The 27,860-nt window shown below is 30.8% G+C and overlaps 1 protein-coding gene across 2 annotated transcripts in view; it reads right to left on the bottom strand.

The window, feature by feature from the left end:
* Positions 1 to 877: 877 nt before the first annotated feature.
* The window catches only part of LOC132942478 (uncharacterized), a 69,710-nt gene continuing 42,727 nt past the window's right edge, over positions 878 to 27,860 (bottom strand). For both annotated transcript variants that reach the window (XM_061010894.1, XM_061010893.1), the window contains exons 3-19: positions 10,404 to 10,662; positions 9,856 to 10,138; positions 9,648 to 9,775; positions 9,308 to 9,594; positions 9,170 to 9,246; positions 8,928 to 9,100; positions 8,707 to 8,844; positions 6,138 to 8,647; positions 5,982 to 6,066; positions 5,768 to 5,887; positions 5,594 to 5,698; positions 5,160 to 5,301; positions 4,618 to 4,877; positions 4,406 to 4,556; positions 4,049 to 4,323; positions 3,705 to 3,838; positions 878 to 1,990 (exon numbers count right to left, since the gene is read on the bottom strand). In XM_061010894.1, the coding sequence (XP_060866877.1) occupies positions 1,823 to 1,990; positions 3,705 to 3,838; positions 4,049 to 4,323; positions 4,406 to 4,556; positions 4,618 to 4,877; positions 5,160 to 5,301; positions 5,594 to 5,698; positions 5,768 to 5,887; positions 5,982 to 6,066; positions 6,138 to 8,647; positions 8,707 to 8,844; positions 8,928 to 9,100; positions 9,170 to 9,246; positions 9,308 to 9,594; positions 9,648 to 9,775; positions 9,856 to 10,138; positions 10,404 to 10,605 (5,238 nt within the window). In that variant the 5' untranslated portion in view covers positions 10,606 to 10,662 and the 3' untranslated portion in view covers positions 878 to 1,822. The remainder of the gene's footprint in view (positions 1,991 to 3,704; positions 3,839 to 4,048; positions 4,324 to 4,405; positions 4,557 to 4,617; positions 4,878 to 5,159; positions 5,302 to 5,593; positions 5,699 to 5,767; positions 5,888 to 5,981; positions 6,067 to 6,137; positions 8,648 to 8,706; positions 8,845 to 8,927; positions 9,101 to 9,169; positions 9,247 to 9,307; positions 9,595 to 9,647; positions 9,776 to 9,855; positions 10,139 to 10,403; positions 10,663 to 27,860) is intronic.

Here is a 27,860-nt window from a genome sequence, read left to right as displayed (position 1 = left end):
TCACGCCGGTGATGCAGGTTTCTATTATCCTCAAATCCCTCAGGGATAAAATTATCCCTGGATGTTTTACCAGTTTACGTAAAGTAAACTTTAGCCAAAACGACAAACTTCCAAAGGTCATAACTTCGAAACTAATCCAACTACTAAATTCTGACTTTGTCATCGTTCTCGGTGTACCGAACTATAAAAGTCGAGAAAAATTAAAAATTAAAAGACTTTGGTAGAGTACCTATGCACCAATGTTCCCGATTTTTAGGATTACATACACTTAACCATATAATGCATATATGATCATGTATGTCGATTCTTTTTAAAGTCTACACGTGTGAAATTCGGCTTAATGCGTATGTTCTTTATTATTCAGTCTTTCGTGGCTACGATTTTTGTATTTGTATCACACAGAAATTAAAAATAAATTCTTATGTTATAATTATTAATTATTAATATGTTATGCATACGATTTTTTAATAATACCTAATAGTAAGAATTTAGTAGTTAATACAATAATTGAAATAGTAATATTATTTTTATTTGAACGGGAAAAATGTATCTAACGCACGAAACTATGTGGTCTGATACTACCACGCGCGTCACTAAAGGTTAACAATGTAAGCACAAACGTTAGTCAACCATTTTATAATGTCAATTTCAAAATGGTACCTTTGACAAACGTACTTATTTGAAAAACTGCAATATTTGCGTAGAATACAGTTGATATTATTAAAATGGAGTAGTTCACTTAGTCTTATTAAAACTGAAAAAGTAATAACTAATAAGTATAGGAAAAAGAATAACCTTATTTTCATATTATGGTAATGGTCGAAATATCAAAATAACACATTAAATAATTCCATAAAATCAAATAAAACAAATAGTATGTAAATCAAATTTATTTTATTTTAAATCATACAATTAATACAATAAATCTATTTAATATTAATATTGAGTATATTTTTCATAGTAAAATCCAACTGATATTGGTATAGTTATATGTATAATATATTAATATGTATTATTTTATGATTATACATATAATATATACATGTAAATGTTGATACATCAAAGTATCAAACTTTAAAACAAATCACATCACTTATAAAATAATAATAAAAATAATAATAATATATTAAAATATAATATTCTTGAGCACAACTACAAAAATGTTATAATAATAATTACAAACAAGTATAAAAGATATAATTTTGGATTTAACGAGCTTTTGCGTCGATGAGACCGTTGCACGACTGACATACAGTCGTTTAAACGAAACTAATGAAGCTATAATATTATGATCGCGTGTCCAACACACGAAACAATGTAAACGGTCGACCGAAGGAACATGTTCGTATATATTATTATACTGGTTAATAATATAAAATACAAAATAATAATAATAAATGGACGGATAATATTTTACAGACATGAATAATATTCCTATAAATCAATATGGCAACTCGGTATTTACTCGTGTCAAAAAACATGCCGTATCATAAAAGCCTATGAAATTAAATATTAATTAACTGTATACATATAATATACCGCGCATTTAATTAGATAAGTTTACATGATTAATTTCTCTTAAAACATAAGTAAAAAAAAAAAAAAAATTAAAAGTAGGTACTTAAAACATCAAATACATTATTATATTACAAAAATATAATATCCCCTTAAAAAAAAAGTATAAATTACGACACTACATATAGATAATAATACAACGGTCGTCGTTTAATAGATTTCTATTTCATTATTATTACTAAATACTTTTACAGTATTAATCATTTAGTCCCGTGGGGGGAGGGGGGGAATCGGCCGAGAGAACATGTTAAACCCCAAATGCTATTGTGTTCTCTACCCACGGTACAGATTCTACAATTGCGTTGTAAAGCGATGGTTTTGATGACCGGCCGTAACCACCCCGGTAACTGAGCATGCCTTGTACCTGCCACAATCCATTTTCCGCCAAACACATTAGTGGCGATCCAATTTCCATCTGTAAAACGACAACGATATTTTATAAATAAATAGCAAACGAAAAAATATCTACTGATGTACAACACGTTTTGTTTTCTATTTTGTTAATTGGTCGATTTTTAATACATGCTAGGCGAATGATAAATTAAAGCAAAATGATTCTGGTAAATACCTATACCACCTGACAAAAAAAAATATTAATTACGTCCTTGATACATTTCAATGAGTGACATACATGTTTTCGGTCTAAAAGGTGTTTTTGCACACGATATTATTTCATAAATGCAGGTATAATATAACAAAACTAATTTTATAACATTGTTTAATCACAAATTCGCACACAATATTACTATGAACAGTACGTATTCAGACACTACAGATGTTCTGATTTAAAAAAGTTCACGAGTATTTTGAAACACAGATGTAGCATATTTTGCAGGAGTGATCATTAAGATATTTTAATAAATTAAAAAATAAAAATGAATGAGGATTCTGTATCAAATTGATGAAGGTTCTGCTTTTTATTTTTTTTTAGTCAGATTAACATATTATTAAAATCGTAGAAATTAAAGACAGTTTTACATTATTTTTTTTTTAATCCAAACACGTCATTTGTTAAATTAATATTTCTATGTCATATTATTTATTGTAAAAATAGATGTTGATTGAGAAAAAACGATTAACATTAAATCAATATCTATATTTTAATTGAGTAATGAAAATAATAATAAAAATTCATTACAATACTGCAGTAAATTTGAATTATTATTTTATATTTGTGACAACCTTATTAATTTAATTGAAAATAAAAATGTATTTTTAAAAATAACTAATAAATATGTATTATATATAAAATTACTTATTATAGTTATTTTTTTGGCAACACGTACAATTTATATATAGGTACTCAACTTTTGAAATAATGGAAGGTAATCGTAATTGCATTATAATTTTGTGAAACAGTAGCCAATAGCTATGTAATGTACATATATATTATATAATGTACATTTTAAAACCATATAGTAATTTATTTATTTATCCATATTATTTAAATAGTTTGGTTATATAAAAATTTTTTTTTTTTAAGGGGTTGTGGCTTCGACAACTGAGGTCATTAGTCTGTGGAACTGTGGGGGGTGAGTAAGTTTTGAACACATGTGTGTTTATTTTGGCAGAATTTTTAAGTGGGCACCCGTAGGTATCTGCCATTTCCGGGTGAGGGATGGCGGCCTCTCTCATCGGATACCGTAACTGCCCGAAGAAAAATGCCGCCCATGGCTGAGTTCGAACCGGCGACGGCACTTGCGCAACCGACGCCTTAGTCCGCTCGGCCACTCCGTCCCCTAATTTCTAAAATTGTTATTATTAAAAGTATACAAAAACTGTATTACCTATACCAACCCTCTGTTATAGTAAGCAGTTCATGAATAGTTTGGTTAAATTATATATTTTATACCTATCAATCTTATATGATATTTCGTACTGATTTTTTGATTTTTGACCATCTCAAATCTTTTGAGTTAAATACTGTATAGGTACTAAATTATTTTACTATAATACATTTGTATCTTATTCTGACGCATTCGTTAAATAATATTTTTATAATTTACTAAGTTTCTAATGTTTATACCTTTTGGCACATACTTATTGTACATTATACAATACAAATCGATATAATATATTGTTACTTGTTAGAATATGAATATTATTTACATTGTGATAATAACACTTACATTACTGGCTTCCATTTCTCGCGAAGCAACACAAATTTCCTGTTCTGTCAGGAAACCATTAAAGTGTTCAGTTGAGTTGCACAAATCTGTTTGCATTAATGGTTCAGACAAATAGCGTGAAAACTGTTTGAAAACTGTAATTATAAAAATGAATATATTGCTTATAAAAATGCATCTAAGACTGAATAATCATGAAAATCTTTTTATGGAATATATAATATTATGTTATAAATTAAATATTTTAATAATTTTAAAATTTGTAATAATTATATAACTGTAATAAATTTATTGATTTTTGTAATAACTTTGTTAGGGAATAACTAGTTATAAAATTTAATACACACCTCCTGGAGACTCATAAGACCAACTTGCGGTGACACATGGTTGTTTGTTATCGACAACTTGTTCGGGTAGACAAATTGTATTGACTTCGTCTGATAAATCATACGGCATGCTAAGTTCTACTAATACAGAGTCGTTGAAATAACGGAATTTTTCGAATTTTACTCCAGGGTGACTAATTATCCTGGAAACTGATCTTCTTGTTAAATTCTGTTCATTGGCTACTCGAGATTTGCTTGAAATCGCTTCCCATTGTTCAGGCGATAGAGATTCATCACTAAAATAATAACAATACAAATTTTAAGATTAAATAATTAAACCAATAATTTTTTTTTGTTTTAACAGTAAAATGTACTAACATAGAATGTACGCAGCTATAAGACGATAGTATCCAATTCCGTTTTACAAGACTAGATGTACACGACTTATGGGTTTTGGCGTTATGAAGGTAGACAACAGAGGGCCACATTTCCATGGATAGTGGATCTTTGCCTCCAAAATCTCCACACACTACAAAATAGGTTAAACATTGAAATGCAAAAAATTAAATTAATACAAAATAAAGACTTACGGTGCTTAGAAGAACATTTAATTTCCACAGTCTCACAGGATGTCGATGCTGGTTCAAGGTAACCCGTCAAACTCTTAGAACTATTTAAAGTCAAATTATCTTTCAACTTAAGATAGCCCACAAAGTTTTCTGTAGAGTTTTCATTTGTTCGGAAATTAGTTGTTTTTGTTTCAGTAAATCCAAGACTTTGACACACAAAGTTGCTCCAAGTGTCTGTCCAATTATCACTACATACTTTCATGGCGATTTCGCTTTCTTTTCTGTCATTAAACATAGATGGTTTATATATAATATATTTATAGGAAAGTTAAGCGAGTACATATTATTATTTTCATGTCAAGTATTAATTTTTCCGAGTCAAGTTGAGTTCAAAATAAGTAGTGTACTTGGGTGTACTCGTACAAAAAAAAAGTAGTCAAGTTGAATCGGTACTCGAACTTCACTCGAACATTTTTTTCAAATTTAAGCACACAACCCACCTCTAATATAATATTCCTATGAATGTAATAATATAAAAATCTACAGAATACAATAATACATACTTTGCAAAAAGTTGAACACCATCGAGTTGAACACATTGCCATTCATCACTTCGGTCTGTGCACTGTGCTATATTGTCACAAACTTGGTTTTTTGGAATACATTCTGACCCAGTATTACATTTAAATTCGTCGGAATTACATTCTAAAAATAAACGATTATATGTATTAATGTTTTATATTTGATTTATAATTCTTATAATTATTTTTTTAATTGAATATATTCATGACAACGGGAAAGGGTCTCCCGTAAGTCGTAACTATAATTTTAAATAATTTTTGAAATATTATTTACACAGTTGCATCAGATAGATCATTAGTTTTCAGTTATTCTTTAACTGAAACTTCACACATTTCTTAGGTTTATTATTAAAAACAAGCTACAAGGTAAGTCTACACAATTATAGTTAACCTATTATAATCTTAAATCTACATACCACAATTTTGTTCATCCTCGCCTCCGGTACAATCATTGACTCCATTGCACCGTAAAGTACTCGATATGCAATAACTGTTAGAACATTGATACCCATCACAAGTACCTAAATAAGAAATTATATAAATGTCATAATTTAATATTTGTATTATATTTGTATTATAAATAGTATTACTATTGCATTGTAGCTCATCTGAATGGTCATCACAATCAGATTTTCCGTCGCAAAAATAGGATACTGGTAAACATTGTCCACCAGTACATTGTTTTTCGTCATTGGCACATTTCCATAAATCTATTATATAAACAATAACACATAAAACATACATTTTATTATGACTTTATAAATTGTTAAAAAAAAGAAAGAATTATGTGTATTGTACACGAACCACAAGATTGTTCATCACTTCCATCTTCGCATTCCATGATGTTATTGCAGACCAGATTTCTTTGTAGACATTCACCACTTTTACACTGATGAAAAATAATATTGATTTAATATTGATTGACATAAATAATTAGTTAGTAAATTATACTCTTATTACCTGGAAATTTCCAGAACAAGCATTTTCAGCACAGTCATATTCATCTGAGTTATCAGTACAATCTTTATTTGTATCACATCTTGATGACATTTTTATACAATATGAACCGTCCTTGGTTGTACCGTTTATACACTGGAATTGTCCTTCTTCACATTTGTTTGAATTTAGTAATTCTGACATCATATCCATGGCATCTGATTTATTATTTTTTTTGTTTTCTTTTTCTGTTTTTGTTTTGTTTCTCTTTGTAAATCCACTATCAGAAAAATAAAATTCAGGATTTTTGGAAGTCTTCTTGTCTTTTTTTTTTGACTCTGGTTTTTGGTATAGATCTAACGCACTCATATTGTCATTTTCATTAACGACATCTGAAAAGTTTGATTCACTCGAGTGTGTTATAATTTGATCTATCGCATCTTGTTCATCAGGTGAACTATTTTCCTTGAAATTGTCGAAACTACTTTGTGTAGATGTACTTAAAACATCAACATTAGGTGAATTAGTTATCTGATCTTCCAGAGATGTTAAAGACTGTAACTTTTTAGTAGGGTCGGGTATACTAGTTTTTTCTAAAGTTATCAAATCATCTGAATGTTTTTTTTCTGAGAAATTTGAATCTGTTGAACTATGCAATGGCTTAATTAGTTCTTGATTAATTGTTGAAGACATAGTGGTCATATCAATGAATTCAGCAACATGTTCAGTTGTAATATTTTCCAATTCTTTAATAGATAAATTCATATCTTCTTTGATGGTTGAAGCTGTATCTATAGTTGAAACGGTTACTATACCAGATAAATCTTTTACGTTATCCAAAATGGTTAATTCCGGAATTTCGGTTATTTTTTCAATTGGACTTTCAGAGTGGGATTCCAATATTAAATCAATAGAAGAATTATTTTCTGATTTCAATTCCATTTGTTCCAAACCTAAAGATTCTGTCTTCATTTCTTCTTCCGCGGATACATTTTCTTTTTCTGTTACTTCCAAATCACTAGGTAATTTAGGAATACCTGGAACTATAGATGAAGCGGTAGTCAACCAGTTTTCGGTTATCGATGGAATTGTAGTGGATTCTTCTGGATCATTCAAATCCATATCTCCTAACAATTCAGAACTTTCTTTGGATTTAGAATTGTCTTTAGATGGTGACTCAGTTTTCGTTTCAAATTCAGATTCTGTTGATACAATATAAGTCACTTCAGGTTTGATTTCATGACTAAAAACTTCTTCTGAATGTGATTTTGCTTCTCTATCAGATTGATCCATATTTAAAATTGATTTCTCTGTTGAAGAACTTGAAAATGGCTTATTATTTTGTTCAGCGAGATCTGAATCAGAACTAATATCAACGTCTGACAACGATTCATAAGTGTCAATAAAACTTGATTTTGAATCTGGCTCTGCACTAGCTTCCGGTTCTGGTTTAGTATCAGGTTCTATTTTTGTGACAAATTCTGATTCTGATTTTATTTCTTGTTCTAGACTAAGTTCTGGCTGATTTGCCTTCACTTCAGATTCAGGTTTTACACTAGATACAGAATTTGGCTCAGGTTCTGCTTTGACTTCTGGTTCTGAACTAGGCTCCGGTTCAGATTTTACTTCAGATACTGAAATTGGCTCCGGTTCAGCTTTGACCTCGGGTACTGAAATTGGCTCCGGTTCAGCTTTGACCTCGGGTACTGAACTTGGCTCTGGTTCAGCTTTGACTTCGGTTACTGAACTTGGCTCCGGTTCAGCTTTGACCTCGGGTACTGAACTTGGCTCCGGTTCAGCTTTGACTTCGGGTACTGAACTTGGCTCTGGTTCAGCTTTGACTTCAGGTACTGAACTTGGCTCTGGTTCAGATTTGACTTCAGGTACTGAACTTGGCTCTGGTTCAGCTTTGACTTCGGTTACTGAACTTGGCTCTGGTTCAGATTTTACTTCAAGTACTGAATTTGGCTCTGGTTCGGATTTTACTTCAAGTACTGAACTTGGCTCTGGTTCGGATTTTACTTCAAGTACTGAACTTGGCCCCGGCTCTGCTTTGACTTCTGGTTCTGAACTAGGCTCCGGTTCTGCTTTAACTTCTGTTTCTGAACTAGATTCCGATTCAGATTTTACTTCAGACACTAAACTTGGCTCTGATTCAGATTTTACTTCAGATACTGAACTTGGCATCGGTTCTGCTTTCACTTCAGGTTCGGGGCTAGGCTCAAATTCTGCAGTGATTTCGGTTTCTGAACTTTGTTTTGGTTCCGGTTCTACTTCAGGTACTGAACTTGACTCCGGTTCAGCTTCCATTTCTGGTTTAAAACTAGGCTTCTGTTCGTCTTTGACTTCAAGTACTGAACTTGGCTCTGGTTCAGATTTCAATTCTGGTTCTGAGCTAGGTTCAGATTTTGAATTTGATTCAGCTTCTATCTTTAATTCAGGCTCTGCTTCCGATTTTGTTTCAGGTACCGAACTAGGTTCAAGTTTCGGAAAAGAATCGTATTCGGACATAGTGTCAAAGCTGTCTTCTTCAACTAAAAAAAAAATGTATACATAGATTTTAAACACATTTGATTGTTTTATAAACACTTACTAATTCGCTTGCAGTCTTTCATATTCTCACTTATGGTAAGTTCAGATGGACACGAACATACAAATTCTAAATTTTTATAATCGTAAGAACAGTAATGGGAACATTTTCCGTTATCTATTTTGCATTTATCCATAACAGCTGTAAATATAATATTAAGGTTGAAATATTGTATTATTTATAAAAAAAAATAAGGTACCCAGGTAAGGCTAATTTTTACTTACGATCTGAGCGCAATCTATGGATAGGAACTCTATAATTGTATAAAAATCCATTAGACTCTCGTAAATAACTATCCAATCGATTGTGAAGAGTTACTGCATCAATGAGATCCTGTGGTTCGCTATCATCTTTATATTCCCATCCTATTCTATATTTAGCTACTACACTTCCAGCACTATATAATTAATAAACAGTTAGTTCATGTAAGTTCTACTTTAATCTATAATGAATAAACAATACTTACGAAAATTCAATGACTTTAATATGCATATCATCATTAACAGTACTTAATGGTTGATCTTTAAAAAGAACATTTTTCAGCTGAAAGCATATGAAAATATATTATTGTAAAAATACAATTTTTAATTTAACGATAAATTACCTCGGTTTCGATTGAACGCGCAAATCTTTGGAATTCTCCAGATGATTTATTTGCCAAGTCAGGAGTAAATTGCATATTGTCAATAACAATTTCGCCTTGTACGGTTCTAGGAAGGTATACTCCCGACATATCGGTGGTCGGAGGGCTAAATGGACTCGAACTTTCTACACTAGGTGGTGGGCTGACTGACGAGAAATGTCCGTGGTGATTACCAAAACCAGCGATTTTCTCATTCTCCATGAAATTCCTACTCTCTACTGCGGTTTCGTTGTTGAATATAATACCGGCTAAAATACGTGGGATTAATCTCTGATTTATAATTTAAATCGATTTTACTTACTTGACGCTAAAATAGCGACGATGACAGCAGCAGCCAATAATACCAATCCAAACACCCAACACATAAATGGTTTTTTAGATTGATTCATATCTCGTTTATCTTTGGTTACATACAATTTTTCTCCACCCCTATGGTAAATCAAATTAATTGTAAGTCATAAAAATTGTAATCCATCAAAATTAATTTATTATTTATGAAAAACACTAACCTTATGTATTTTTTGTGTTCATTCACAGGGATAAAATAGTCATCGTACGTATCATTCATATTGACAGCAGTTTCTTTTTTTTTCGTGGGAACTCCATTTTCTTTGCCATTAATGCTTTTGGCGAATGGTTTCATATTAATTAATTCTAAGTTCACAGCTTCAGCCATTTTATCCTTTTCTTGATTAACGGTACCATTATGCCCGTTAGTTAGAGGTTTTGGTACGTCAGTTTTATCAGTCTCAAAGCTCGGGTTATCAATACCCGTGCGAGGTGTTTCCATTTCTATAAAAAGTAAAAATACATAAAATATTTATATCATATTATCACCTTAAGAATGTTATGTTTGAAATATTTAATTAAATATAGTTCAATAAAATAATATATATTTTAAAATATAGGCTTATAGGTTAGTCTTTATAACTACGATAATCTCGGAATTAAATTAAAGAATAAGACATATGAGTTAGGAATATTATCAAACAATTAGTCAACATTTTTTTATGAAAAATCAATTGCATTGTTTAACAACAATTGTATACAACAATACCTCTGGAAAAGTCGGGCACGTCTATAATGAGTTTAGCGTCGCCAGCTGATGATTCTGTGTTAGAATTGTCCAAACCACTGTCGGCATTGGATGAGGACGGTGGCGACACTCTATGGTTGACAACCGTCCGGTCACCGTCGTATAAGGTGGTCACCGAGTTCTCCTGCATGTGTTTAGTGTCGCCGCCACTGGTTGTCGACATATCCCCGTAGTCCCCGTAACCACTCAGATTTCCACAGACACTACTAACATGTCAAATCTGTAAAAATTAATTAAGATTAATTAAAAATTATTTTTTATTTAGAAACACAAATTAGGTAATTGTATTTGCCAAAGTATGTGTATAGCAATATGTATGATCGTAGACTTAATTTAGACAATACTAGGGAGGGCTTTGTTATCATAGGCATATCAGATTTTATATAGGGAAATGTATAAACTTCGCATGCGGTCCATATGACACCCCATCTGTATACATAAATATATGAAACCAGTGAAAGGTGCTTCATATCTAAAAGAGTTATGCCGTCGATTAGTTAAATAAACTGGAAAGGAAAGAGAAAGCTTACTAAGTGAAAAAATATGCAATAATTTATTTGCCTTTGGTAGTTTTTTTCAAAATGGTAATATTAGTGTACAACTAGATATAAGTTTATAACCAACCCTGCTCTTATACAAAATATTTAAAATGTTTTTAAGGTTTTGAATTTTACCTGTTTATTATGCTTAACCATAGTTATAAATTATAATTATGTTAATTACATTTTCATTATAGAAAAGAATCATAATAATTAATATACGTTAAGACAATTAATTACAATAATTGTTGGTAATATCATATGATGAATATGATAGGATAAGTATAATTTGAAATTTTATAAAAAAAAAAGTTTTTAAGATTTAGATAATACAACAGAAAATAAGAAAAAATATATAATTATATTATATTATAATCAAGAAATATCAAAAATACAGTCACAATTTTTCATAAGCGTTAAAATATCAATTCAATTTTAAATATTAAATTATTAACACATTTTATTATATAGAATTGATACAAGATTCCACATAAGTTACTCTTACAGAAACCTTAGAAACTCAAAAATAGTAAAGTTTGATTTTGTAAAGACATTTAAAGTTCAAATTTCGAGAAAATTTCAAATAAATAATGATTATAATTATGTTGATATTGATTAAAAAATATTATTTGCAGGAACTTGAAAATTTTAACTAATACGTATCTCTACGTATTTTTCGCAGACTGACAGACGGTTTCCACTCAAAATTATTTTTTATCGCATACTATCGTATGCAATTGTTTATCATTATTCGTCATTTAACGCATCCAATGCTATGCCTAACCTTACCTAGGTCAATGATGAAGTATACTCGACACCTATTATACGGCATATTGAGATACCGCATTTTGTATAGGGATTTCACTTAAAATTCTTTTAAAATACACGCGAGATGTTTAATATTATTTGAGATCGAAGAAAATAATATTGACATTTCTTTTAATATCAATTAAATTAAATTTAGTTTTTTAAATACATATCATACTATACTGACTTATTTATTAATATATACTATTTATATATATATATATTATATTTGTCTTATCTTATAGATAAAGACAAAATAGTCCTGTAAAGAAACTGAATATAGAACCTGTATAGAAAGCTGTCCATCAGATAAAAGACATAAAACAACTGGATACGTTTCGGGATATTTCAGATCTTTGTATGTGTCGATGTACCTATATAGTTATCAATATGATTTGTAAATGGACTAGCAACCACTTTTTATACATCGAAGAACCTCAATCCTAATAGAATATAAATGCGATCTCTTTCCAATGCTATAAACTCCAACAAACAATATAGGTACCTACCTACTTTTATATTTATTTTATAATAGGTAGGTATTTATATATATTTTTTTTTATATCAAAATAACTAGATATGTTTTGTAATATAATTTTTTCTTTTATAATATTATGGTCTTTAATTAAAAGTTCTTAGATAAAACTAACTTACAAATTATTTAAGAAATTTGTGAGAATCCTAGTGGGATCTTCTTAATCTGTGTGATAATTTTTGACTAAATGAGGTCAACAGTATATATAAAAAACAAAACCATTTAATATTCACAGTTGAAGTATTGAATTCTATACCAATGAAAACCAATTGGTACATTATAGCGTGTCGCTAATGACTAACCACCGTTTAGTGTGCGTCATAGTACCCATTTCTTACGGACTTTAGGTGCACTAGAAAATGACTGGTGTCATCATTTGTGAAAAGAATAAAAGAATTGTATAATAAACACATTAACTGATCTACAGACTGGCGAATTTCAATAATTTGTCAAAATTATTTATGGCTTAGAGTTAGGAAAAGGCGGTTAAGTACAATTATGTGTAATAGTGTTTCTTAAGATAAAATATTTTTGACTTATTTGTGTCACAAGGTTAAACTCACCTCAAAACCAACGGAAATTGAATTTTAAATGACAAATATGTAGAGAAAAAAATTTCTATTTTACAATTGATCATCACTCAAGAGCTTTTTAGAAAATATTGCTATATTATGTAAGACAATTATTAATATGACACTTTTTAAAACGTATAAATTAAGTAATTAAGCTTATACATAATATTGTGTATTTATATTCTACAAAATCAATAGAATTTATTAAGTTAGATTTAGCTTATAAAATTATGTTTATTATTAGTTTAAATAAAAATATAAATCGGTTTAGAAATATTTTATCTAAACATTTTATCAAGCAGGAATTTTCTTAATAATTCGGAGGAAAACTACCAACACGGGAAAACTGAAATATTTACGCAACACCAGTCTTTAAAAAATTCGATTTTTTCTTTGTTGTAGGTAATCCAGAAAGAAATTACCGTACAGAATTGAAATTTTACAAAGTGTTTGTATAGTAACATTTTATTCATAATTTACCATTTTAAGTTCAAATTTTGATGAAATTCATTCAAACCAATAAAAATGTGCAGATTATATTGATTATGATTTATATTGGTGGTTTAACTTGTATTACAATTTTTAATTTTAATACTTAAGGCTTGCAAATGTAATGCAAGGTCCGTCGTAAGTTTTTCATATACCTAATAATAATTCATAAGCATCAGAATACAGTCACAGTTGCTTTTTAATGTAAGTGTTAAATTTCAAATTTTGGGCGAAATCTGATACTTGAAACGTAAAATAACGATTTAAGTTAATTTCATTGCCATTCAAAATACATATATTAGAATTATTCCGTTATAACTTTATATTATCATACTTTTCAATACAGTGTGAAATTTTCCAAGGGACTGATGTGTACCATGAATATATTTACATCAGTCTATAAGTAGTATTACCATATATATTATACATTCAGAAATTAAGCTTTAACGTTTTTTTTTTGTTTATGAATATTTTTATACTTGGCCCTGAGCCGTAGAAAATACTCAATTATTTTACTTTTTTATTCCATGCGTAATAAATGGGAATCCCGGAAATAAAACCTAGAAACGAAAATGATAATATAATGAGATAATTAGTATAATCTCGGAATATATTTGCAATCTATTTTCTGTGTTATCAATATTATAAAAAATATACATAAATTAATCATTCATTCAAATATTATACAATTATTTATATATTTATTTTGTCCAATTTATTTACAAAAAGATTTTATCTATTTTTTCAAATTTATTAATTTTATCAAATGGTATTTAATCATATAATATTAAGCGTACTTTAGAAAAAAGTATATGATATATATTTGTGTGTAGAAAAATCTGTACAAATAATCATATAATAAGTAAATGATATGATAGAATATAAGTTATGATCACCCTATGTATAAAAAATTTGCTAATAGGTACATGAAATTTAAGTTTCAGAAATTCCCTGTAAATATAATATAATATTGCTTTTAAAAATTAAAAATAACTCAACAATAAATTTAAGACGAGTCTGATAAGTTAATCTGTCAAGATATTATACTGTTTAAATTGGGGGAACACGAAGATCATATAAAAATACACTATTGATCAGTGTACTGACTGTGACTTTACTGCATTGTATTCTTGTGACTCGCGGCTTGCAAAGTTTTCTTTTCAAAGTTCCGAATTTAATGTATCGTAAAATATGGAAATTATTATAATATAACATGTTAATATTATGGAATAATATTGATAACACTACAGCTGATATGTTAGATATTATATTAATATTTTTATTTTATTTACGGAGCATTTTAACAATTTTACCAGCATTTTAAGCTTTATAACATTATAGATTATTATATTGATAACACAGCAAATAGATTATAATTGTATATTATATTCTGTGACTATATTGCTTATATGTTATAATTTTGGTTTTATTTCTGTATACCTAATAAACGGAGTATAAAGTAAATAATATCGTAATTGAAAGGCTGAACAATGCTCAGGGCTTCACGACAAAGTTTCTCTGAAAAGCTGGCAACCTAACCCAGTCTTGAAAAGTCCACGAATTAAGCCAAAAATATAAATCATTTCGTGCTAATATAGGACTCCGAAAAATTGCGTATAAAGGGATAACAAATAGGTTTGGCGACTTTCCAACTAATCGTCGTTCCCATCGTTGGGAAAAAGAGATAATTAAATTGCGGATCGAACGAAAAAGTCGAAACGCTCTCAAACGAATAACAATTTACGGGCACATCGTACAAATAAACAGCATGTCTTGATTTCGGGTACATTTTAAGTAGGTATGTATAATTGTACACGTAACGTATTATACAAAATTAAAAGGCTGCAGTGTATATTATATTATATACGTTTGACACTTAACGGTGTTCGATTGTCAAACAGACCGGTACGGCCTTCGCTATAGCCAAATCACGTTAAATATTATACCCGTTACCGCAGTATTATTATTTACCATTATTATTACCATTATTTTTTGGCGGCCAACCGAATTTGATGGAATTCGATTTCGTCATGTCCTGTACAGTTTGTCTTAGGCGAGTGCCCATTTTCCAATTATTACGTTTCCTTGTGTATAGTTTCCGCAGCACATTATATTATTATAATAATATTATTGTGTATACAGTATAGGTATATATGGCTACCAATGTCTAGACGGCAAATTGTTTCAACCTGTAGGTACGTGTCCAATCGGACCATTATTCCTACATTATAACGAGTGGAGGGGTGGGCACGCGTGTGCGGGTGAGGTCCAGCCGGAAAGGTGAAAGTGGTCGCTGGGTAACTGCAGACGCGCCGACGGACAGGGTCTCTCAAACACGCGGGGGACGTGATTCGACAACTTTTGAATGGCATTTTTTCCAAAAGCTGGGCGGATCGTATCGTAAGTGATGTTTTCGGAGACGATCCGAACTCGAACTATTAAAATTTTATGTCAAACAATACAGAACTTAAATAATTTAAAAAAATATTTTACCTATTATAATTATTAATTCCAGTTTACTGTTTTATCGCTCTTTATCAAATTCAGTAGCTATACGAATTAAAAGTCTAAAAGTTATATCAATTTACATTTGTGTTAAATCATAAAGATTATGAAATACAATTATATGTAATACATTATGTATAATATTATACTTATTTATACATAATGTTAAGTATTTCGAATGGCGTCTTAAAACACGTCTTAAATAATGTTCATCTGTCATACCAATACGTGATCCAGCTCTCCCTCTAATTTCCTCCTACGCATGCTACATACGAATTATCAACCCATTTATAATATTGTTATTTTGATAAACGAGTATTCTTTGCAAATCCTGCGGCGATGTATCGTAATATAAAACAGAAATCACAACGCTCCACGACCACCAGGCTTTTTGTTATTGTGATTAGACGATCATATTTTTATTTAATGATAAAAAATATTTTTTTCATTTTCACCGAACGTTGTAATTTTGATTAAAAATATTACGGCGAGACGACTCTAAACGTTCAAAGAGTCATAGATAATATATTTTAACGATACAATTATTGTTCTATATATTATTATGTATTATATAATATAATATAATATATTTTAACGACGGTTAGACGATATTATTATTACATATTATTATATATTATATTATATATATTTAGCTCTGCAATAACTGTACTGTTGGTAAACTACGTAACGTTAGGAAACCGAGATAAAAGCAATTTTTGGTCTATAATAGTGCATAGCGTACTTATCTTAGGGTTAGCCCAACCTAACCTTCGGGCGACGGATATCGTCGTTTTTATCAAAGTATATGGTTGAAAGACTATTTTATTCATGTGATTCGCGATATAAGATTCTATATAATATATAGTTATCAATATTGTGACAATCGTTACCGTATAAATGCATTTCTAAAGACTGTGGTTGAAATGCAATGTTTGATAATAATAATAGGTACGATAGAGAACACATACATAATAATATATTATAAAGTATAGTCTAAAACTACTACAATAAGACTCACACCATAAATTCGTACCATTATAATTTTTCAGACAGTATTGTGCGCGTTTCAAATATGATTACGTGTACCTACATAAGACCATTATGTCACCTATTTATACTATATTATATACATATATATAACTTGGCCCCAATTCGAATAGCATAAAAGAATGAATACGTTTTGGTGGTAGACAACAATGATTTGGGTCTTAGTATACAAAGAAAAACGGAAGTATTCGTGTATATGCGGTTTTACGGTAGGGTGGAGAATAAAACAAAAATTTAAGTTCTAGTGTAGGGAAATAATAACTACGCGCGCAGGTACAAAAGGTGGAACGAGAAAATAAGTTTTAATGCATTTCAGGAAACTCCGGTATATATAGCTTAATCGCGATCCCTAGCCATTTATTTCAACCCCCTTTTTTCCCGGCCCTATGCCTCCCCTATTAGTGTATATATGTATATATATATTATATAAGCTACGTTTGAATATTCCAAGTTTGCGCAATCTGTGCGATGACGGAAAGTTGAATATTTATTTTATTCGGGTCACCCTTGAAGCACTCTGCATCGTCTGATGTCATATAATATTATATAATTGGTGTCGAAGTTTCCAGAATAAATTATATGCGAACATATGAAATATATAATATTATATAGTAGAGACAGAGTTGAACTTTTGACGTTCCCGAGGCGATACGTGAAATAATTTTCCAGGTTAAATCAGCCAGGTCGACCTAGAACGACAGTACTTAAAACAACGTCGGAGGTCAATGCGGGAAACCGCGATTTGATCTTTTGATCATGGAATTTCTAAAAAAAGAAAACCGAAGCAACGAAAAACAACAACAGCAACGGTCCTCTTCGGGCGCATCATCGTCTCCGACGAGTAGCCAATTGATGGGTTAGGACTTGGGATGTGTAAATAGCCGTGTAAAGAGTAGGCAGTAGCAACGACTACAGCGGACGCCACACGACATTATGACAATAATAATAATAATAATAATATAATATACGAAATTTGAGGCTCATTGGTTTTCTGGCGGCCAGCAGAGGTATTCTCGTTTACCTTGATAATATTGTAATGCGTATTACACATGCGCGTAAAAAAATAAATAATATATCTGTTTGTGTGTGTGTACTACGGTCGTCCCAAACGAGTGTGGTGTTACCGCACGTGCACACGACGTACATTGCATATGACATCGAGACGGTATCGTTTACCATATATTCCTCCGCTGCTGCGGGTGTGGGAAAAATTATCGTGCGCATATTATAGTAAGTTGTATACGATTTCGCAGACCTATACAAGAGAATCGGTGGGTATAATAATAATATAATGTTTTAATATAATAAGGCTTATGATATAATAATAATAATAATATTAATTCGTCTGATCGCAAGCCAATACCGATAAGGCGATAATAATATTATCGAACGCGTGTTGCAGTCGACGTGGGTCGCGCGAGAATAGGACGTAATTAAATCAAACTGTGCTTGAGCCCTATATATATGAAGGGAAAACGGACGTCCGGACGTATCTTCCCCCCCCCCCCGCGCACATTCCAAAATCAATCCGGAATAATAAAACGATTTTTTTTTTTTAAGAAGATTTATATAGACGTAATATAACTTACAGGCACCTACTATGTCATAATATTTGATTAAACATTAATAATCACAAAGTTAAATTGGTCTCTTGTTAGACACGGCAACTCAATTTGAGACTTCATAAAATATACCTTTTTCAATACTAAACCACTACTTTTACAACATTGTCGATCCAAACTATAGGTACGTTTTAAATATTTGCATGGTGGACCATGGACGTTTGTGTATTTATATTGTATAGTAAACTAGCAGAATTAATTGGTAATGTTATTATGAACATGCTTTTACACAATATAATTTTTCAATAATGTGTACGCAACAAAAAAACGTTTTGGAAATAAATACATTACATATATTGATCGATTATTGGGTAGGGCGCTTTAATTTCTGCAAAGGGTCCCGCGACCCTCGCACCCTATTTACGCTTATATTATGGTCGTCGACTGGCAAAGTATGTATTTTTGACTTATGACAGTCATGTACCACTTGTACACGATTTTTGGCGTTATCGTCGTCACGTACTCGCGAATAAATTAACCCCTTCACTGCGTTCATAAACCCAAGTTAGTTATGGGTGGCTAATATAAGTGGATTTAATGGCAGCGTCACTATTTAATATGTATGTGACGTCAAGAAACGTAAAAAAATAATATGTCAAACATGACATATATAATGTGAATATTATACTATATTTATACTGCGTCATAAAATATTAAGAAAAAGTACAAGACACATACGTTTGATACTATGACAATGGCAATCGCCAGTCCACAGTTTACAAAAGTACCTAAATAGTTTGTTTTGTTCAATATTGTGATAACTATAAGGTCCAGATTCGTATACAATTATAAAGTATGAAATAGAAGTAGATAGTAGTATTCATATATCATAAAACCTCAAAATATGAAAAATATGCTGTTCTTAGCTTAGACATAATATATTATTTTTTTTTTTAAATTTCTTCCATGTTTCTTACTTTAAAAACTAACGATAAAAATATCAACGAAAGTAAAAAATACCCTTTTAAGTCATGACATAATGTAACTATATATGTTTTATTTAAACTATGTAATCATACTAAAATGGTAATGAGAATGAAAAATTCCAAAAAATAGTAACTCGTAGTAATAAATGGAAGTATAAACGATTATAATAAGAGCCATTAAGTAGAAGGGATGAAGATTTTTGAAATGCACTTAACAAGTGAGCGAAGAACACTAATTAAATAATATTATACATAACAATTTTATAACACTGTTTACGATATGTGTTATAGATTTTAAAAAAGAGGAAATATATAATTTTAATTAAAATTGGTTAGATCACATAATTGGTTACTTTGAATATTTTAAATCATATTGAAATAATGTTTTTATATTTCGTTGCTAGGTAGTATTATTCTAAGTCTGTGTCGACGACCTCTATATTATAGTCGAATACTGATAGAAAACATCCGGTACCACAATTTTATATACCTATTCAATTCACTTTTGACACCTCTATAACGACAACAATATGAACTACGGATCGTTATGAAAACGCTTGTACACTTTTGAAAAATGACCAACATTGGTTAACGGTTATGTAAGACGTTAGTGAACGATCTTAGTTATTATAGGACATAGATGTATTGCGTTTTGCGTGTAATGGTTATAAGCCTGATTAGGTGCAGTATAAAAATACACACTTCTCTTTTCCACTACCAAATTTATCAAAAAATGCACTGCGACGGTTATAATCATTGGCTCAATTAGGGGGGAGGGGTGCTTTGGGTCATTAGTACCCCCTAAAAATTCGTTGGATGTTAGGTCTCATTGAGTCACAAAAAAACTTGGAGCTTAAGCACCCCATATTTCAAATGTCTAGTTGCGCCAATGGTTATAATAATATTTTGAAGCCAATATATAACATGTATAGCAGTTTTATAAATCGATGCACAACATAATATACAAATAAATCACGTTAAACTTTCAGTCAGGAAATGAAATTTGTAACAAACAATAAAGTGACACGCGTACGCGTCTATTAGTATAACTACACCGAAACTATATGATCCGATACAAGGGTAAGGTCAATCGGTAACTATACATGAATTATATGATATATTATGTATTTCCTATCAATATAGTTATAAACAATGACTAGTAGTTTTCATACAAATCGTATTAATTCCATGTGCCTATCGGTATAATATTATAATATAACTTGCCGCAAACATCGATGGATGACGCAGAGTTGCAGACTAGTAAAAAAAATTCAACTTGCGGTTAACAGACTGCGTATAAATGTATAATATCATATTGTGTACTCGATATAAACTCGGTTTTTATAATAATACAATACCTATAGCCATTATTATGATATGCTCTGAAATAATAAGCTCTGAAAATCAGGAAGCGGAAGAATTTTTAACGCATTATTTATTAGAGGATATAATCGTTATACGAGCGGTGATGGTATCTCCTATTATAACTTTAAGAAGGATTATTGTTACTTATAAAAATTGTACAGGTACCTATACACAATTTGATTACGAATGCCACAGTATGACGTATAACTCAAATCGATACCATACAAACAAAACTCCATAGTCATTTTGTATTTAGTTTTTAAAAGACTTTTTATTAAATGTTTAAAAAAATTCACAAATTTTAATTTTATCAAACCTATTACGTTTTAAACTAAATTGAGGTCAATTTATTAACATTAACGATCTAATTTTATGAACACGTTCAATATTAATAAGCTGTACCTATATTTAAAAGAAAGACCTTCGATACATACATATATTATAACATCGTGATCTCATAGTTCAATAATCTTAATCCGAATTCCGACACGATTCAACGTTTTCGTAACGTTAGCAAATAATCAAATTTGTGAACTTGAGCGTATTACGAAAAAGTCTATCGACTTTCTAGTTTTAAAGATTTTCACCAAACTTCACGTACCTATATAGCAATAGCTATGATGTATTATGTAGATACCTACCATATTATTGTTTTGTCGCTTAACCTCGACCTTTGCAAATGTCAAATTGATTTGATCAATCATCGCGATAAGAACATAAATCGATTACGTTATTTAATTACTGAAATACCTATTTATGATCAGTTTCACTTTTAATACACGACCCAAAATCAAAGTCATGTGGGATCGTCCGGGCGAAATTCCATATATGTTGGACGAAACTGGTTTCCAACGTATATTGGATCGTATGCCAGTAAATACCCATAAAAATCTGATTTATGACAAAACCTCGCCGATTGTTAATAGTATTACCAAACATCATGTTATTTGTGTGCATAAAAAAATAGTATATTGTAAACGAAAAAAAAAAATGACCGAAAGTAATTTGTTTGCTTGTCCCAAACCGGTTGCCTTCCAAGGCTGTCATTTAAATACGGAGTTCCATAAGGCAATGTGATAATCACAAGGTATATCGTGGCACCCCACTGCACCGGTGTTATCCAGTGGCGAGTACAATTATTTCATAATACTATATAATACGTTTATAGTTTTATACCTATATTATGTTAAGATGCGATTTCATAAATACGGTAAATTATTTTCTTTCAATACGTGTTATCATTATCAAAATTATAATAATATATTGTAACATAATAATATGAATAAATAATCCGATAATTTATATAACGCGAGGAATAGGTATTATACACTTTGCGTATTAGATTTGCTTTCGGTTTGTCCAGAATTATTATAATATTATCGTCTTATGGTCGGATTTTGAATAATACACGAAACGTGGTATAGTATAGTTATTAGTCGTCGGCCACACACACAAGCTTCCTATACCAGACCATGGTATCATGGTTGTAGATTTGTGGGCACCTACTTTATATATTATTATACTCTTAACAGTCTTAACGAATTCCTTGACACAATAATTCGTTGTGCAGCCGCGGGTGCAGCACATATTTAAGCATTATTATTATTATTATTATTATACCTACCTATAACCATTATTATTGTTATTATTGTAGGTCGTTCGTTACACATTCCTCGCGTTAAACAAACGTTGCATAACTGAAGGAAACGAAATTCTCCCTACCACGTGACTAATATACTTATGAGTGACGTGTGTGTGTGTGTGAGTACACATGTCGACTTGCATGTTTATCAATTATCATAATGCGAGAAGCCCAGAGCGTGTTGGTTGGTGCGGCCAATACCAGCCCGTGCAGTAATCTCGGAGAAAGGTCAGTTAAATGGCAATTTTAAACGGATAGCGTTTGTAAGTGTCGTTTTAGAATAAACAATGGGCGAATGCATTATAAGTGGCACGTTTAAAAGTATTTAACTCTCAATGCTCTATAATACGCCATAGACGGCTATAGATGGATACTTTCACGAAACACGTCTATGACACAAATACGTCGGTACCGTCCTCAAAGGATTCAATTCCTACTTTAGCCGGCTGAGACTTTAGGTAACGTCTTGTTTAATAATAATACACAATACGCATATTACCTACAACATGTATCGAAATAAGTCGATTTATTTATTTCCCCTTCAATCGACTATTTACGCTGATGTCATCCTCCGCGCGTTGACAACATTTAATACAATTCAATCAAATCGTAAACGCAATTTTTCAAGAGACATTATTTTTCCGCTTTGATTTTCGATTTATATAACATCCACTTAAAGTACATCATATACGAATACAACTATTTTGTATTCATTATATTTTATGTAATAATATATTATATTATATTTTATTATTACACAATAATGAAACAAAACAAATATGTTTACTGTATATTATCTATATTGTAGTTAAGTTTACGATACGATTTTCTAACTAATACTTAGGTATGGTCAGGATATGGTATGGTATGGTCGAATATACCTACAGTTGTGTTCAATGTTTTTTCTGATATCGTATTTTAAACTGTTAATAGTGTTTGAAATAATTAGCTATATATTCCTATATCATTTTAGTAAATAACATGTCTGTTGTTCATGCATGCATGTAAGTGCACATAATAAATGTTGACAGTTAATACAGGTTTTTTTAATCTCTCTCTTCATCGCATCCAGAAGTGTAAAAATACCATGAATTAAGAAATATATATTATACAACAAGTTTAAAACTCTTGAATGAATCTTAAATGTTTCGTATCATTATGACCAGTTTCGTTAGTTTCAGTCCGATTGCATAACTTTTTTTAACAGTATAGGTCTTATGATAACGAATTTTATTTTAATAACTTTATAGATATACTTTTCCGATTAAAATGTTTTTTCAGGTTTATAGACGTCCGTATAATGGTGTACAAGAATTCGGTTGCTGGTAATTTCTTCATTGTATTCTTAAACTTTGTTTATCTATCTTTCATAATTATTTCTATACACTGAAATAAATTATACTATCAGTTGTTAAACACACAACGTATCATTGTATCAACAGGTTTTGTAGAAATAATGTCAAGTAACATTTGATAAATCATTCGAATCATTGAAATATTTGAATACAAGGTATAATACTACGGGGGTTTCAATGGCTCAGACTAATATAATGGTGAGCTATATCAAATAATGGCGGAAATACGACAAACGAATAAAAGGCATTTTTCTGTGCTAGAACGTACAAAAAACCTTTTCCACCGGACAATAACCAATATTCTTCTACCATACAATATGTACCTGCTGATACACCTGGTAGGTTCGTTGTTATACCTGCGAGTAGGTTACAGACGTGCCCTTTTTGGAGTATATATATATATAAGTACACACTTAACGATGCGCGATGTTTCAGAAGTGAAATGAGTTTTCTCTAAAACGTGAGAATAAACGCAGCAGTGACAGAAAAAATAAAAGATACTAACACGTAGAACGTAGGTTACAAATGTTTTTTTTTCTAGAGGACTTTATTTTCAATTCCAAATGTTGTATACTGTAACGCCACATTTAAAACGTTTAACACTATACAAACTTTATATACGAATTCAAATAAACATCTCATTGAATAACAATCGTGTCCGTTGACATTTAAATGTAGGTACATTTTAAAACAATAAATTAAAAAAAAATAACTTTAATTTAATAGTTTTTTTTCACGAACGTAATAAATATAATATAAATAATTATGTTTTGAGCTGTTATGTTATTTTCACAAATGTCGTTGAAGTTTGAAGGATATGCGTATTGATACCTTTGACGAAAACATATTTTATACGAGTTACAGACAGGAATTTCACAATCATATATTGAATAGATCGTAAAACACGAGCTACAGCCGGATTCTGTTTCCGAAACGTGTTTGTCGAAACATTTCGTAAATCTGATAACTAAAAAGACCTTATAGGTAGTGGGTATCGTATAATAATAATATTAATATTAACTGTATATATGAGAAATCGGTGTTCGTACTATAATATATTACAGCGTGAGTTAATACAAAAAAAAATTCAATATAAAGACGAATTCCTCGGGGTTGTATCTCTCATATACACCTGTGACGCACGTTCTGGACCCATGGACTTGTGTATTACGTATATGTAATATTATAATAATATCATAATAACATAACGCAGGTATACTGCGCAGGTACCTACAATATGTGTGTATAAAATATATAATATACATGTATAATACATAATATACAATATGCATTGTACATATGTATACTATAATATAGTGTACACTCGTTCGTTATATTCTCGGACCTCGTCACGTCCTGTGCACAGATTCTTGTATCACAATAGTCTCGAATTGTAGGGGAATTATTATTGTAATAGTAATATAATGGACACAAGAGAAGTGAATAGTGGCGGCGGCGGCGGCGGCACGATGGGATCGCACCTTGTCTGTGCAGCAGGTACGACGACGACGACGACGCTCTTGTAGCAGTGATCGCTGCCCTCTCCCGCCGCCGCATCGTCCGCCAGTAATACCGCAACGACTTCTCTCATTAACCCCTGGGCAACACACACGCACACATATTTCGGTGTACCGGTCCGTTGAACCCGGGTGCAATAACCATCCAACCACATAATAATTTTAAATATTTTATTTTATTACACTATAACTATTACTTATAAACGCCTATCGCATTAATATTATAATGTAGATCGTATTTTTATTCGGATTTAATACAATAATACATTGTGTTGTAATAGGTTATACCCTATGTAATACCTATATAGCGTACTTAGTAAGACTACGGTCCAACCATAACCTCGGTCGATCCCTGCTGCTGGTCAGCGTGACTTTTTTTTTATCGTAAGTCGAAGCGCATACCATATACACCTATAATTCGACGACCGATCCCGATCGCGGTAATCCGCCGCCACCCCTGTCGCACGAGGTCAGCTTATATTATTATTATATAATATTATGTATAGTGATATATTATTATGCGGTACGTTTAAGTCCGCTGCAGTTGTTATAGGTACCTATATGGATTTTTATTAATATTCTGATTATTGTTATTTATAGTACTATACGGACCATTCGTTTCCTATTCGTATGTCCGACCACCGTTATTGCGTGTCGTATATTATTTTATGAATAGGGCATAGGCGATTTACGGCTGCCATAGCATAGCATTAATCAGATGGCACGTCGACATTATTGGATAAACCGACAACGAAAGAATGTTCACCGTTCTATCAACCACGCGCGTGAAACGATGAAATAAAATATCTTTGCGCTCCCAAAAACTAGAACAATATCTAAGACTTCAATCACCAAGGTTCTATACATTTTATTATAAACATATACTGCCTAACTAATATGGGCGATGTTCTCTCCTCAACTGGGTATTTTATAATTGGATAGGTAATTATTATTTACATTATTTACAACCCAACTACAGTCGCGTGCACCAAAAATTTCGAGTGTATTTTTTTTTTATAGTTTTAACTAGAATTAAATATTTTTATGGTTCCAAATATTATGTACGCGGGATTGTGAAATCGTTAACATTAAAATTTTCGGAAACACTCCGGTGAAAAATATATAAATATAGTAGTTTTTTAATTTCGTATCATATATTTTATTAATAAATAATAATATGTATAGGTTATAAAAATTCTTATCGGGTTTCGATTTGTAAAAACGCATTAATTCAGTAAAAACTAGTAATTTAAATACTCAACTAGTTTCAAACTAGATTAATAATATATTACTCGTTAGTCGTTTTTATTAAAGAAATATGTATATATGTATATGTATCATGATAGTGTAATGAATCAAAATTGACCAACAAAAAATGCAGTCGACTTTGGGTAAATATAAATCAAACAACGGTAATTCTAAATTCTTAAGCGTCAGCGATTAGAATTTCTATCATTGAGACCAACTCTTAATAAATAATAATTATTTATAATTTAGAAGTATTTTATTATATACTGTATAAATTATTTTGATCAAACAAATCGTTTAAAAACATTTGAATTGTCTAATTTTAAAGTTTAAAAATAATAGCTATACAGACGAGTTTAAGAGAATGTTAGTGCTCTATATGTTTTCTCTCTCTGACCAGTGCGCATAGAGTGATTTGACCTATAGGCTACAATCAAACTTAAAGTCAAAAATACTATCTATGTTCTTGCGTCGGCTTTAATAGGAATTTTCAATTTTTATTTACGAGCATTGAAATTGAAATATCATCAATAAGCCAAAGTGAGAACACTGCAGATAACATCTTGACATTATTATAACTTAATGAAAGAAGTTACTCACGTTTTGTTACATATATATCATCTGTTTATTATGATAAATAATATATTTTAAAACGCTTACTCGGGCGTGCACACACATATTATAAGCATTATAGGTGTACACATGGCGTGGTTCAATATTCTTTTTATTTAGAGGTATATACCAAAAATATAGCACGTAGTATAAAACTATTAAAATATAAAAATTTGATGTCGACGAGCGTATAAATTAAACTTGAAAATTCTAACGCGAACAACGAGCATTTACCGCAATTCCGACGAACTTCCGTTTTAACCAATGTACATTCCAGGAACCAAAAATGCATTTCGATTTTCCATAGCAACCCCCTTCGAGCAACTATTAATCAAATAACGCACGATTTTAAGCATTCGATTATGACGCGCGCATATTTATCTGACTATCTACCTATATAATCGCGATGTTCATAGGACATACACATGCTACACATATAGCCTATAGGAGACCTGGCTGCCATTGGTATATGGTTTATGAAATGTAAAAAAAACATTACAATCACAATATACCAAGTTTTGTATAAATCGAATGTTCATAAAAATAAAGGTTATAGGTGGGCATAATGTGACGAAATTGTTTTCTTACACGATTACAGAAGCAAATCGGCTATTATAATCTACAGTATCTTGCCAGA

Source organism: Metopolophium dirhodum, chromosome 4 (genome assembly GCF_019925205.1).
Source record: "Metopolophium dirhodum isolate CAU chromosome 4, ASM1992520v1, whole genome shotgun sequence".
NCBI lineage: Eukaryota > Metazoa > Arthropoda > Insecta > Hemiptera > Aphididae > Metopolophium > Metopolophium dirhodum.
This window is presented reverse-complemented; position numbering and strand designations above follow the sequence as displayed.